Source organism: Onychostoma macrolepis, chromosome 06 (genome assembly GCF_012432095.1).
Source record: "Onychostoma macrolepis isolate SWU-2019 chromosome 06, ASM1243209v1, whole genome shotgun sequence".
Taxonomy (NCBI): domain Eukaryota; kingdom Metazoa; phylum Chordata; class Actinopteri; order Cypriniformes; family Cyprinidae; genus Onychostoma; species Onychostoma macrolepis.
In genome coordinates, this window is record NC_081160.1 from 12145364 (window position 1) to 12160630 (window position 15267).

The 15267-nt window shown below is 36.6% G+C and overlaps 1 protein-coding gene and 1 long non-coding RNA gene across 8 annotated transcripts in view; one reads left to right on the forward strand and one right to left on the reverse strand.

Annotated features, from left to right (window-relative positions):
- Positions 1–37: 37 nt before the first annotated feature.
- On the forward strand, positions 38–12938 carry LOC131542100 (uncharacterized). The gene is made up of 3 exons (XR_009271663.1): positions 38–1319; positions 7939–8092; positions 10328–12938. It is a non-coding gene; the product is annotated as an uncharacterized LOC131542100 (long non-coding RNA).
- Positions 2005–15267, reverse strand: part of LOC131542099 (inactive rhomboid protein 2-like) — a 100966-nt gene continuing 87703 nt past the window's right edge. For all 7 annotated transcript variants that reach the window (XM_058778426.1, XM_058778425.1, XM_058778427.1 and 4 more), the window contains 5 exons: positions 15089–15183; positions 13593–13668; positions 13345–13445; positions 13031–13184; positions 2005–3477 (listed from right to left, as the gene is read on the reverse strand). In XM_058778426.1, coding sequence (XP_058634409.1) covers positions 3058–3477; positions 13031–13184; positions 13345–13445; positions 13593–13668; positions 15089–15183 — 846 coding nt within the window. In that variant the 3' untranslated portion in view covers positions 2005–3057. The remainder of the gene's footprint in view (positions 3478–13030; positions 13185–13344; positions 13446–13592; positions 13669–15088; positions 15184–15267) is intronic.

A 15267-nucleotide genomic window follows, 5' to 3' on the forward strand; every position in this document is an offset into this window, starting at 1 on the left:
TTTTTTTTTTTTTTTTTTTTTTACAGTGTAGGTTTTTGGACGTTCAAAAGAAGCAGTGGGTGTGTTGAAGCAGCTTTTGGTTTTGGTGTAGATGTCTTGTGGTGTAATGCTGTTTGCGTTCACTTTTGTAAGCCTTTGTCAGCATAGCAAAAATGGTTAGATACACATTAAAAAAAGAAAAGAAAAGGGAACATTAGAGCAAACTGTATTACACTCACTTATCTAAAAGTGAAAATATTTATTTTTTATATTCATCATGTAAAACTTGGGAGTGTTTTTTTTTGTTGTTGTTTTGTTTTTTTTGCAGTCAGGTTATCTAATAGACTAGGTTTCAGGCGCGGCTCGTCTATATGGGCAAAATATTCAACACCAACATAGACCTAGCTCTTTATAAACTGAAACAATAATAAATTGTAAATGTGTTCTGCATTCTGCAACAAATATTTTTCAGATTTTCGATACTATTTTAAGTCGTAAAGTATGTAGTATATATTAAAATCCCGCGGATGGCTTTAGCAGGCATGTATACATGATACTAAGTGGGGCAGATGGTGCCTGAGCCCTCCAGAGGTCAACAGCGCCCCACAATTTTGCAACATAAATCTGTGGTGAAAAGGGGAACTGCGGCGTGCTCTAATTGAGAGCCATTGGGGCAGATTTGAGACTGCCCCGCTTATTTTCACGTTAACGTTACCTTACGTAAACCTCGCTCCACCAAGACAGTATCATTCCGCTTCAGCTATGTGTCTGCATCAGGTCAGTATCTAGTAGGCATGTCTGGTTTTTTTCTATGTGGAGTAGTGGATCAAATTAAAGTAGGCTATACGTTAAATCCTTAGTTTAAATGTGCTCACATTAATAGCCTTTATATGGTTCTGTTGTGTTTGTTTTGTTTGGTTTATTCTGAGAATAGACATATAATCTTCTTTCCTCACCCGAATTGCTCCACAACTTGTACCATTCTAAATCAACATTTGGAGGTGATAAATACTATATTAAGGCAATTATTATGCATTTTATGTCTGTAACATTACTTCGAGCCTGTCAATCAACATTAGCGCCACCCACAGGACAACGCAAGGACATCTCTGCCAAAATTTTGTGAGATTAAAATATAAAGTTAACAAAATAATCTGCCCCACCTAAATTTACGACCAGGAGCCGCTACTGCTAGGTTTATATTTATTAATCTTTATTTTGTATTTTATTTGGTATGCATTTCTTTAGATTAATTTCTTTAATTACTCATGCACATTTTTTAATTCATGACAGATCTCCTGCTGTGTTGTGAGTTTGGGAGTCAAGGCTGGAAAGATAAGGTAGTGGTTCAACAGTAAAATGTTCTACTTTGGACTAGTTTTTATGTTCAGTGTCTTGTGGCTGCTTTAGATGTGTGTCTATTCTGTGGAAGCATTAAAATAGCATCAACTGAACATTTTCCACTGTGATCTCTTATGAAAACAGCCACAAGAGAACATACAGTGTTGTCTGTTATGCCTGCGAGTGCCAATGTGACAGATTTTTAATATACAATCCCATAAACATGAGAAAATTTTATTGTGTTGGTTAGGGCACTAGTAGAGTTTCATTTATAGATTAGAATCACTTGTTGACTTGCTTCAAAGCAAAGGATTGAAGAGTTAATGTTCCATGTGTAGAGGGGTTACAAAACAAATCATCATCAAACATATGTTGAGATGGCTAAGACTGGTTTCCATTTGCCTTTCCCTGTAGAAATCCACCACCTATGCCTCCAAAGTCTTGAATCAAGACATCTATGATTTTGTACATTTTGTAAGTAAAAAGAAATAAAGAATCCATTTTTCAGAATGATTGCTCTTTGAACTCTTTGTGTAAATGTCTGTAGCGTTCACAGGGTAATGATTCTGGAATAATTTTTTTTTGTTTTGTTTGTTTGTTAAATAAGGCACAGCGAATTAGTCATTTAAGAAAAACTTTTTTTTTTTTTTTTTTTAAGTGTGAAGGACATCAATATAAAGACTAAAAAAAAAAATTACAAACTTTATTTTTGTTATTATTACTTCAAGCATTAGTTATTTAGTCCACCTGCAATCATATTTGTACACCTTCAAATATACCAAAATATTCCAGATTGTCAGATTCAATAGAACTCCTGTTCTTTTTTAAGGCACAAGTGCAGTCCTCAGTAAACAATTATGCACTGACTGAATATCAATCAAAACAACAGCTGAATTTGACTTTGACACTACAATAAAAGGAGACAGAAGACCACAAATGTATACATTCTACGCCAAGTGAATACACACGATTTAATGCATGCAGTGCACCTATTAACATTAATAGCTGGTTGTAAACAACAGCTTCTCTGTTGATTGCAAAACAGGATCTCTATTCTGAAAAAAAAGAAGACAGATATTATATATGATAGACGAATGATAAATTAAATGACTTATGAAATATATGAAATGCATTGAGAAGTGAAATGACTAACCGACCATACTATTCAGGAAATTACTGCCACATTTAATTTCCTTTATAGTTGTCTGAGGACACATGCTTGTAATCCAGAAAAAGAAGAATGGGAAGCTACAGTTCTTAAAACTAGTGTGTTCATTAATGTGGAACTAGATTTACTAGCCTAGCCAGAGGTTTGTGGCTGTCTACAGAAGTACAAAAAGTGACTGAAATATAAAGTATTCTTTTGAACGTCACTGAAGTTTCAACATAAAACTCCATCATTCATAACCAGTTCAGTGAAATGACTCTAAAAGACTTATGCATATCTTTAAACGTGTAAGCACATATGAAAAGACAGAATAAATCTCCTTGTTTACACATGCAATAATTTTGGAAGACATTTGGTGTTAGACATTTTAAGCTAAAGGGATAGAGTACAGGCTTCAGTAACAAAACATCATAGTTTACCTGCACATTATCCAGGCTTTGGGAATAAATGGACTATTCATACATTCTATTGGTTCTATTGCTACACCTCAGATACAGTATGACATTATCTGCTGTTTTACTCAGTCCCTTGCAGTCATTAGAAAAAAACTCAGTCTACAAAAAACAAAGTTAGTGTACCACATGATCAATGTCATAGTGTTCACAGAACTTGCTGGTAAAGGGCAAGCAGGTGAGATGCTCTAGCCAATGCCAGTTTATAGGGTAAATGTAGAACCAGACAATAAGTGAGGACATCAACCCAAAATAGACAAGCAGCGACAACAAAATAAGAGCTCGTTTGCGATACTTGTCTAAGGTGCCAAACGTGACATATGGAAGGAATGTGAAGGACAGGAGAAGACCACTGAGGAAGCCAAAGATGTGAGCAATGTTGTCAATCCAGGGCAGAAGACCACAGAAGAAAAGGAAGAGAACAATGCCTAACAGCTTCAGGAAGGCCTTCCATGGCTTTTCCAACATCTGCCAGGCCTGGAACAGCTCCACAAACAGACAGGCTAACAAACCAAACTGAGACCCTGCTGGACCAACCTATAATATAAGAAAAAGATTGTCATGTCAATATTAAAAATGGTGAAAGCACATTCCTTCAAGACATTTAATGTTAGTGATGCTGTAATCTTTTGACAAAATTTAACACAATTTTACACACAATTTTAATTAGTAGTTAAATCTTTACTTTAAAAAAAAATAATTCAAATAATTTAGCCAGAACTGAAAATTTAGCCTCCTTAGCATGTCACTCCAAACCTCTTTATGTCTTCTAAAACCATACATAGTTTTGTTTAAGGAAACGACTAAAATTGAAGTCAATATTCACTGAAAATCTTCCCTTCAACATATGTTCACATTATCCAAGAACTTCTTTGTTTGCATAGATTTGAAAGCTTAGTGTACACAACACCATATAAAGTAACAAAGGAGGAGAAGAAACTGCAGGCAGATTTCACGGTTTCTTGCTAATATTATGAGTAGTTTGAACATGTAAAAGTGTGAAGATTCATATGCAAACATACTGAGAACACAACCGAAGAGAATGAGCATCCTTTCTTCACGCCACATTGTATAATCTTAGAAAACTTGTGTGTAAAGTACACAAGTCATGTGATTGCATTACTTGTAGAATGATTTTTGGTCTTTTTTGAAGCAGTCAGTGCTATGACCCTCTTTTAATTTATGCACAATTTAAAACACCCCACTGTTGTGTATACTACACAACAATGATAAAAGATGAATTTTTAATCTAGACCTAGAAACAGTCAAAGTCATCTGATCAGAGACTTGGGGGCTTGTGTATAAGATATCAGAAAGGTAGGATGGCACTAAACAATTTAATGATTTACAAAAAAAAAAGAAGAAAGGGCTTGACTGGACAGAATCCCTCAAGTCAAGTCAAGTCACCTTTATTTATATAGCGCTTTTAACAATACAGATTGTGTCAAAGCACTCAACAGTATCAAATTGGAGGATAGAGTGTCAGTAATGTATAATGATAAGATTAAACACTCAATTTTCAGTTAATGGCATTTCATTGTTGAATTCTGAGATGTCATTGTTTAGCTCAGTTTAGTTTAAATAGTATCTGTGAAATCAAATTGACGATAATCGCTAGAAATTAAGTGTCCCCAACTGAGCAAACCAGGCGACAGAGGCAAGGAACCAAAACTCCCTCTGTGACAGAATGGAGAAAAAAACCTTGGGAGAAACCAGGCTCAGTTGGGGGGCCATTTCTCCTCTGGCCAGACGAAACCCGCAGTTCAATTCCAACCCCAGCGATGTCAGATTGTGCAAACGGCATGTAAAAGTGTCAGATTCCGTGGTCTTGTTCCGATGGGGCATTTTAATAAGTCAGGCTAATGGTTACGCAAGGTGGGTCCTCTACTTTGGCCTTGGTTCGATAATGCATGTAAGTTGTGGAGGTTCACCTGCGAAGGAGTCCCTCTTTGTTATTTGTTATATATTATGGTCTAGTGCTAAAAGAAAAAAATTAAGCAAGAGCAGGTCTTAGGTAGAATGCATGGTACACAAAGCATGGTATGAGCTGCTCTTCCCCAGTTATGTATGGGTCTTTAAGTAGGGTCTCAGCTCCCCCGCAGCCCCCTTAAGCCCGGTACACACCAAGCCGACGGTTGGCCATCGGGCAGTTTTTGTTCGTCGGCCGACTAAGTTTTCTCAGTGTGTTCTGCGCCGTTGGCTGAAGTTGGTCCTCGTCGGCTTGTTTTTCGGCCGATTCGACATGTTGAATCAGCGTCGGAGCTCGTCGGGCCATCTGATCATTCTGATTAGCTGTTCAGCTGGCGAACCAGTGTGCGAGAAAGGCGCAGAACGGACGTGCTACTTGGCCATCGGGTGGCAAGCGTCGGCTTGGTGTGTCAAGGCAACTTTGGGTTCAGAGCCTGGGTGACGAGAGTTACTGGGCAAAAAGCATAATCGTAATATACACTGAACAAAATTATAAACGCAACACTTTTGTTTTTGCCCCCATTTTTCATGAGCTGAACTCAAAGATCTAAGACTTTTTCTATATACACAAAAGGCCTATTTCTCTCAAATATTGTTCACAAATCTGTCTAAATCTGTGTTAGTTTGCACTTCTCCTTTGCCGAGATAATCCATCCACCTCACAGGTGTGGCATATCAAGATGCTGATTAGACAGCATGATTATTGCACAGGTGTGCCTAACAGTGCGTTCACACCAGACGCAACTTGCGCAAATAAATCGCGCTATTCGCGCGTAGTTGGACGCTTGAACATTTAGAGTTTACTCGCTTCATTCGTGTGTGAAATTCACTTCACAACAGATGCAAATTCGAGTCAGGGAGGGGCTTCTGCCAGGCGGCTCCAGTCTCGTTGCGAAATGGCTGACACGGATTTTGTTAACTCTTAACAGACTTAACAGGTTGTCCGACCTCCTCACTCACTTTCTTCCAAGCAAGATCCTTTTTATTCTGGTTTCTGTAAAAGTACGAAAATGTATCGTACAGCTCCGGGTATCCACATACAGCGATGATGATTTTGTCCTCCATTGTTGTTTCGGATTTCTGCCTCTGCTCGCTACATCATAATCACATCACTACTAGAGCAAGCTCCTGATCGGTTAACGTGGCGCGAATATTCGCCAAAGTTGATTTTTCAACTCGAGCGATTCGCCCGAAACGCTCAATTCGCGCCACCTCATTCGCGCAAATCGCACCACAGGATGTCTATTCGCATCTTTGCATTGACTTAACATGTAAATCGCTCGTGCATAACGCTTAATTTGCGTCTGGTGTGAACGCACCATTAGGCTGGCCACAATAAAAGGCCACTCTAAAATGTGCAGTTTTATCACACAGCACAATGCCACAGATGTCGCAAGTTTTGAGGGAGCGTGCAATTGGCATGCTGACTGCAGGAATGTCCACCAGAGCTGTTGCCTGTGAAATGAATGTTCATTTCTCTACCATAAGCCGTCTCCAAAGGCGTTTCAGAGAATTTGGCAGTACATCCAACCATAACCACAGACCACGTGTAACCACACCACACCTTTTCACTGTACAGGTGTGGGTGAACGGTGTGCTGATGTGAACGTTGTGGATCGAGTTGCCCATGGTGGCGGTGGGATTATGGTATGGGCAGGCGTATGTTATGGACAACGAACACAGGAGCACTTTATTGATGGCATTTTGAATGCACAGAGATACCGTGATGAGATCCTGAGGCCCATTGTTGTGCCATTCATCCATGACCATCACCTCATGTTGCAGCATGATAATGCACGGCCCCATGTTGCAAGGATCTGTACACAATTCCTGGAAGCTGAAAACATACTCAACGGACATGTCACCCATTGAGCATGTTTGGGATGCTCTGGATCGGCGTATAAGACAGCGTGTTCAAGTTCCTGCCAATATCCAACAACTTTGCACAGCCATTGAAGAGGAGTGGACCAACATTCCACAGGCCACAATCAACAACCTGATCAACTCTATGCGAAGGAGATGTGTTGCACTGCGTGAGGCAAATGGTGGTCACACTAGATACTGAGATACTGACTGGTTTTCGGACCCCCCCCAATACAGTAAAACTGTACATTTTAGAGTGGCCTTTTATTGTGGCCAGCCTAAGGTACACCTGTGCAATAATCATGCTGTCAGCATCTTGATATGCCACACCTGTGAGGTGGATGGAGTATCTTGGCAAGGGAGAAGTGCTCACTAACACAGATTTATACAGATTTGTGAACAATATTTGAGAGAAATAGGCCTTTTGTGTACATAGAAAAAGTCTTAGATCTTTGAGTTCAGCTCATGAAAAATGGGGGCAAAAACAAAAGTGTTGCGTTTATAATTTTGTTCAGTGTATATATATTTTAATAGGTATATATGGGTTTCAACCAACATGAAGCAGATGGTGATGCAATGTTAATGTTTGGTTGAATTATCCCTTTAAAGACCAGTGTTTAGATGATTAAGGTGACGCTGTAACAGTAGCTTCAGTCTCTGATGTCATCTTGTTAATTGAAAGATGTGCTTTGTACACATTTTCAATGGTCACTATTAAAGCCTTGTTATTATGCAAAAGGACAGAGAAACAAAGGACTGAGTGTCGGGCAGGTGCATACATGTGAAAGGTGAGCCAGATGGATAATGCAGATGGTCTGAATCTGAAAGCAGAATCTGTTAATGCATGCCACTACAGGATCAAATATGAATCCATTTAGCCATTTTCAGCTATTAAAAAATCTGTTCCATTTAATTTATATAGATTAAAAGCATCTCACTAATTAATACATATGACTCCAGGGTTTTCAGCATTCTAATTGCTTGGATTTGATAACAGAGTTACTTAAGCTTGTAACCTTTTTATTTACCAAATCAATTTATCAAATCACATTTTTCAACTAATTCCTGATATGTCCCATACCTCAAAAATGTGGCTTATGGCCAGCTCTTAGACAGTTCAATGACATCTATATAATAATTGTTCTCATTCTATTCCATGTTTTTCAGTATGGATTATCAGAACTGGCAAATAGCAGTGGTGAAAATCCACTGCAGAGGCCACTTGTGACCTGATTAGAATGACGTCAGGGCTGAAAAGGGTTGCTTGGGCAGATGGCTAATCTGAGATATCTTACCTTTCTGCAAGGCCAGGAGAAGAGGAGTGAGACAGGAATGCACTCTCACACATACACACACACACACACACACAGTAGTGTCACACTTTCTACAGTTCTCAAGCTCACAACCCCGCAGCAGGACTCCATGCCCGTGTCACACTTTAGGGAGGAGCTCAGTCGCAAAGGTGTAGGGTATCAGACAGGCGTGTGAGTAAGGTCAATAAGATTACACTGCGTGTGAGAGCTGATCCAAGAGTAACCTTCTTTGCCTACATGTTATGCTCAGATTTTAAGATCTGCACACATTTCTCTGGAGTAGCAAATATGATGGTAACACTTTATAATAACTGCATACTATGAATCTTTATTTAAAGCATTAGTAAATAGTCAGTTCATCCTTTATAAAGCATTGTTCCAACATTAATAGGCATTAGTTAGCCGTTTATAAATACAGCTATAAATGTTTTGTTCTTGAGCATATCTATAATGTTTAATAATTGTATTTTCATACTTTATTAATGATCAATTTATCATTTCTAAATTATGTTATTTACAAACCAGTTATTTAGCATTTGTCAGTGGTTCATAAGATCATTTAGAAAGTGTAAGTAAATGATTAATAAACTATTTAAATGTACATTTATAAATATTATTTAGACACATGATAATAGTTACTATTATTAAAATAACTTTAAATTTCCTTTGTAATAGTTACGCTTATAAATCAAGAACAAGGCATTTATAGCTGTATTTATAAACTGCTTACTAATGACTATTAATGTTGGGACAATGCATTATAAAGAATGAACTGACTATTTACTATATTATAATGCTTACCTAGTAATTCATAGTGTGCAGTTATTATAAAGTGTTACCAATATGATTTACATGTGGCCATAATGTTACAAACTAGGTGCTTGCATATCATAAACTGGTGATTTTTGCTTATGATGCACATGAATGACCTGTTTTAATGTTGTATAAATATAGAAAGGAAAAAGTGAGATACATCTCAAAACAGGAGTGCTGAGCCATTGCTCGCCCAGGGGATCTATTTGTCTGTTTGATTTCCATGGATATTTTCATTGTGAGGAAGTTCAAATACAACAAAAGGTATAGTGATTAAAGATACATGCGAGTTTTAAAATCTATTTTCAATAAAAACTATGTTTCTTAACTATTGTAACTGACTATTAAAGTTGTTACATAATCTAGCTACTAATAAATATGCTGCATCATGGTCTTGGTTTACAAGTGTTATGAATTTTAAAATACTTCAACATCCAAAGGAGTTTGATTCAACAGGATTTTCAGAAAAGGGCATTCTATTACAATGATATTTATTAACTGCTTTTTTAATGCCAGACATTTAAAAAGACCCAAAGTGATTACAGGCACCCTGATAATGATTCAAATTGTATGATCAATATTAAACTACTACTTTTAACAACAACATGTTAGTACAGTGAAAATGTGTTTAACTGGAATGTTCCAACAGATCAGATGAAGGCACTTTTCTAAAGTGAAATATTGAGCAGAATAGGTGCAGACAGGTGAACCACAACGAATCACTTCATAAATGTGACATGTTCCATTCTTTTGAGTCAGAGCTCTTAAAACATTTATGTAGATATGTTATATATATATATATATATATATATATATATATATATATATATATATATATATTTTTTTTTTTTTTTTTTTTTTTGTTACAGTACTTTTGATAAAACAAGCTCAGCATTCAAACTATTTCAATTCTGCTACATAAGTTCAAAACAATATTGTTGTGAAGCAATTTTATCTAGTATGGCAAATTACTGTAATGTTTTACTAATTACTAATCTTTGTCAGAACAGGCTTGAAAATTCATTCTACTACATAAGTTAAAAAAATATTGTTGTGAAGCTATTTTAGTATGGAAATTTACTGTAACTATTTACTAATCATTACTAATCTTTGTCAGAACAGAATTGAAAATTCAAATGGGAACACTGGAAAGAAGTTACATCAAGAAAGGGAAAATTAATCAATATGTTGAACGATACTGTGCAACTGACCTAAATGGATCTTCAGATAATGAGACCATAAGGAGACAAAAAAAGTTTAAAAAAAAAATGCTGAAGTATCCAGTTCTTTTGACACTGGAAAGAGTTGAACGCATTGTATTTTGGGATACAGCAGTATAAAGTGTAGAATACTGTTTATATACTGTAGAAATAGAGTAGTATATGATATAGTGACCTGACTTCCTGTATGAGCTTTTTTTTTTTTTTTAGATCTGCAAGCTCAGCAGTGCTTTTTAGTATCTCATAAACATCACTAATCCATCCCTGACAAGAGGAGTGCATTCCAACTTTCCGTCAGCACATGAGAATGGAGATAAGAGCCTGGATTAGCCAAGGGCTAATAAGCAGATAACACACATCGATCACCAGATCTACCTGACACGGAGACAGGTAGAGAACATGCAGTGCCAAAATGGAAGGTGACCAACTTATTATATTGGGCATCTTCAGAATGTCTTGGTAAGTGTGGCGTAAACAGACCAAAAACAGTGCTAAAATGTAACATGTAACCATAAATTCTGCTAGTATCAGTACTGCAAAACACATCACAATAAAACTATTATGATGTTAGGTAAATAAATAAATAGTAACACTTTAGAATAGGGAACATATTCACTATTAATTCAGAGTTTACCTTCAATAAACTAATTTGCTGCTTATTAATATTTAGTAAGGTAGTTTTTAAGTTTAGGTATGGAGTTGGATTAAGGGATCTAAATTATGGTCATGCAGAATAAGGCATTAATATGTGCTTTATAAGTGCTAACAAACAGTCAGTAAGCTAGTAATATGCATGCTAATAAGGAGTTAGTTAATAGTGAGAATTGCCTAATAAATAAATAAAAGACAGAACATGACTGGGATCACCATGAATCAGCAAGCTCTGGGTCAACCCTATTTTAAAAGTAGATAACATGTTAAAAGCAATTTAGGCAGTTTGTGGGTAATCGCCTTGCACGCAAATGTGTCAGGGGGCACTATAAGATAATGATACACGGGGCAACATTTTGAGCAATTTTGCCAGACAAATTTTTTGAGAAACGTTGCTTTGGCACTTTCCCATTGGGAATGGGTAACAAATTTCTATCTGGATATTTTAGATCAGTCGTGGGCCCTGCGTCTCACCTGGTTGCCCATTGACAGCAACATTGCCCATAGTTGCCCGTCAACATTGCTCAAAAACGTGCCCCGTGTATACTCAGCCTAACACTTCAACACCTAATTTATAACAGCCCCTTTTATAAGTCTTTATGAATCTGTAAAATTGAACAGTAGTGACTGAGCCTCCTGCACTGCAAACTACATTGTTATCACCACTGCTGGTGGCAGCAGAAGATACAGAGTTGTTGTTTTTTTTGTTTTTGTTTTTCAGAATTGAACTGACTTGTTCTTTATTTTCCACAGAAATGTTTGAGAATATGCTGCCTGGCTTGTGTAATTTCTGGACTTCCAATAAATCTCTTGCTTTCATTTTCTCCATCCTGAGAAATATGGAATAGTGCAGTTGAAATGGCAAATCAAGCAGTGACAGCAGCACTATTTACGAACTGCCATTCAAATCGTAAAAAATAAAGAAACCATTTAAAAAATATGCACTTTCCATTCTACATTTGTTTTAATCTAAAACTTTCATGTTGGAAAAAATGCTTATTCATGTTATTTAGCAACCACAAAAAGTTTCCACTTATTTGCAGTTCTTTGTTTTTGTTTTTCCTACCACCAGGAATTTAATCTATGGAAGCTGATTATCTTGACTTGGAAAAATATTGGATTGCAATTCCAATTTAAATGTACAAGGGACGAAATATTTAATGTGATCATATTAGAATTGAAATTGTGGCATTAGGTGTTACTGCTGGTGTGTATTTCAGTACGCCTTTGCTATATACTCTGGATTGAACAGGTTTGTTTGAGTTTAACAGATTTGTGGAGGGGGGCTGATGTTTCAGGAGGTTGAATAAGGACAATAAAAGTGGCTTTTGGTTACATTTGATGTTGTACAAATCTGGTAAATGTCTACCAGATAATGACAAAAAAAAAAAAAAAAAAAAATTAAAAGGCAGCGAAAAGGCAGAAATAGAGGAAAGCTGACAGAGACAGGGCACTGGGGGAACCTTTTACCCTCCAGACACTGTTATTTATTTCACCCAGTAATCCCAAACAGCTTCTTGGGTAAATTAATTAAGCTTCTGTACTTGGCAGGTTTCATTGGGGGCACATTCCTCTTTCCTCTTCTTTTTCCCCCTCACTTTCTCTCTTTCTCATTTTGCCAATTCTCTTTTCTTCCCCATCAATAAATAACTGACTACCTTACAGTAAGTAAAATAAACAGCCTAATCCCTTCTGCCTAATGGCACACAAGTATATAATGTTTTGCAGATAATAGAAGCAAATTAAGAAACATTTGGCAAAAATGTAAGAAATTTAAAGATACATTAAATTTAAAACTAAGAATATGAGGCAACTTTTTCACTTCCTTTTTTAGTTTATATTATATTACACTACATATGCTTGTGATTTGAGAGCATACTTATTCACATTCATATGCATATACTGAAAGTGAAGGGTTACAATACATGTTTAGCAGGCTGGCAACTGCTATAGACATTATGTGTCGACTCATCAAGACATTTACAATAATGCACTTACAAGGGAAGTCTACAGGGTATGTCAGAGTGTAGAAGCAGAAATATTTTTATTAAAGCATTTACAATACTGTAGATGGTTACAACACATCCATGGTGTCCTTACATGTATTTGTATACCTCTTTTGTTTGTTTTAACCAAGTGAAAGACAAGTCAAAATGCCAATTATGTTTTTTTAGCTTAAATAGTAATGGGAAATATGTCTTGGATCATTTCAGTGTAATTCAAACATTTAGCTTTAAACTTTGCTGTAGACTTATGCCATACCTCTGCTCTGTACGGTAGGAAGAGGGCGCTGGCAAGGTTTCCTGTAATACCACTGACAATGTAGATGATGGAAATGCGTAACCAGCCTGCTAGTTTCTCCAGGTCTCTAAGTATAGTCATTTGGAAGATCACAGACACCAGGCAATGCAGTAAACTGAAAAACAATCACAAGAGCATGGGTCATAGAAACTGTAAATAACAATTTTTGTGTCAAAGTGTCAAATCTAGTAATAGCCTCAGTCTACCTCCCCTTCCATGTACAGCTATGAGAAAGAGTGGGAGAGCGAGTGAATATATAAAGACCTAAACCCTACCCAGCATGAAGAAAAAGGGAGAGCCACAGTCTGTAGAACTGATCTGGGACACTGGGGTTCAAGAATGGCAGCAAGCCACACACATCATTCAGGCAGTGAACCTATGAGGGTACAGATGTTTGACAACAAAAATGTCCTTCCTCAAACTTTTACCATTAATTCTGTCCATATAAGTCTATCTGCAGGAAACAGTGAACTATTGTCTGAACCTTGATGGCTGAAAAATTGTTTTCAATGTGAATGGATACCTGTGAACACAGTGTGGCCTCCTCATGGAAATATCCACGCATGAAGTGGCAATACTCCCAAGTTGTAATCTCACATCTGTATAAACAAATGAAAATAGAACAGTTAATTTGCATACAATTATAGTTCAAAAAAATTATTTGTCAGATCAAGAGAAGCTGGATGCACCTCTTTTAAAAAGATAAAATAAAATAACTGTTAAAATGCTAATTCACCCCAAAATTAAAATTCTGTATTTTTCTCACATTCATAAAAGTTTTTATTTTTTTTTTTTTTATTAACTGAAAACCATTCCCATCTACTACAGCTCTCAAATTAGATTTGTATTCACATAAATTGAAATATGTTTTGACAGCTATGGTGGATAAGATTTTGAGTCAACTATACTATTTCATTTTTATGTCAACTATTTATTTAAAGGCACAATTTGTATGTTTTCACCGCTAGAGGGCACATATTCAATACAAATAAAGAAACAAAGGCATAGTTTGATGATGCCGTGACTGAGTGTTGGTTCCTTGCCGCTGTCGCCTCTGGCTTGCTCAGTTGGAGACACTTAATTTCTAGCCATTATCGTCGATTTGGTTGCACAGATTTAAACTAAACTGAGCTAGACAATGTCATCTCTGAATTCAATAATGAATTGCCTTTAACTGAAAATTTAGAAAATTGAGTGTTTAATCTTATCATTATACATTACTGACACTCTATCCTCCAATTTGATACTGTTAAGTGCTTTGACACAATCTGTATTGTTAAAAGCGCTATATAAATAAAGATGACTTGACTTGACTTGGAATCATGGGAGTTGTTGTCTTCATCCTCACAGCTGATACAATCCGACTCGGGCAGAAATCATGTTCATGGATGAGCTAATGTATTAAAGATTTATTAACATCGTAGTATGAAGCAGAGTGAGGCTGAAAGCCTTCGAAGCGAAACGAGGCCGCTGAACGAGCGTGTCACACGGCTCGAAAGCAGCGGAGCTTCCGCTCCTTCCGGTCGGGCGTATTCGGGGGAAAGCAGCGCTGTTTTATCATACTAGATACATTTGAAAGTTCGGTTATAATGCTATTCTGTTTTGTCATCACCTGTCTAATAAAATGCATAACATATTAAAGTGTCTTTGGTGTTTCCATGTTTTCTACAAAACAAAACCGTAAATCGAGGGTGTCTGACGTCATTGGCAGGCGATGCAATGACCAGGGACGAGCCACTATTTAAAATTGCTATTTCTCTGGATTTAAACATTCTTCGAAATATTTGGGATAATGTAAGTACACTAGTCAGCAAAACATATAACACTCTTCTAAAGATTTTTTGGATATTTTAATAAAAAAAATCTTATATATTGTGCCTTTAAAGCCAAATACTGTGTATGAAACTAGAAATGGTGGAAGTGGCTTTTGACTGTAAACATATGGCAAGAGTGTTTACAGGTTTAATGCAAAAAGCAAACATTAAAACCTTGTTTTAACCTTGTTGTAATATTTATTACCTTCCTTTAGTTCCAATACAGCATGGCCGGCCCTTTAGTGTGCAGTCCATGTGCTTGTATCCTGTGTGGTTCCATGTTTTAGGGTATGTACAAATCTGCAATAGTGGTTTGAGGACCAATAATAAAAGGCATATTAGTCTATATCAAAAAAGGTGATAGTTATTGAAAGAATTTAAAAT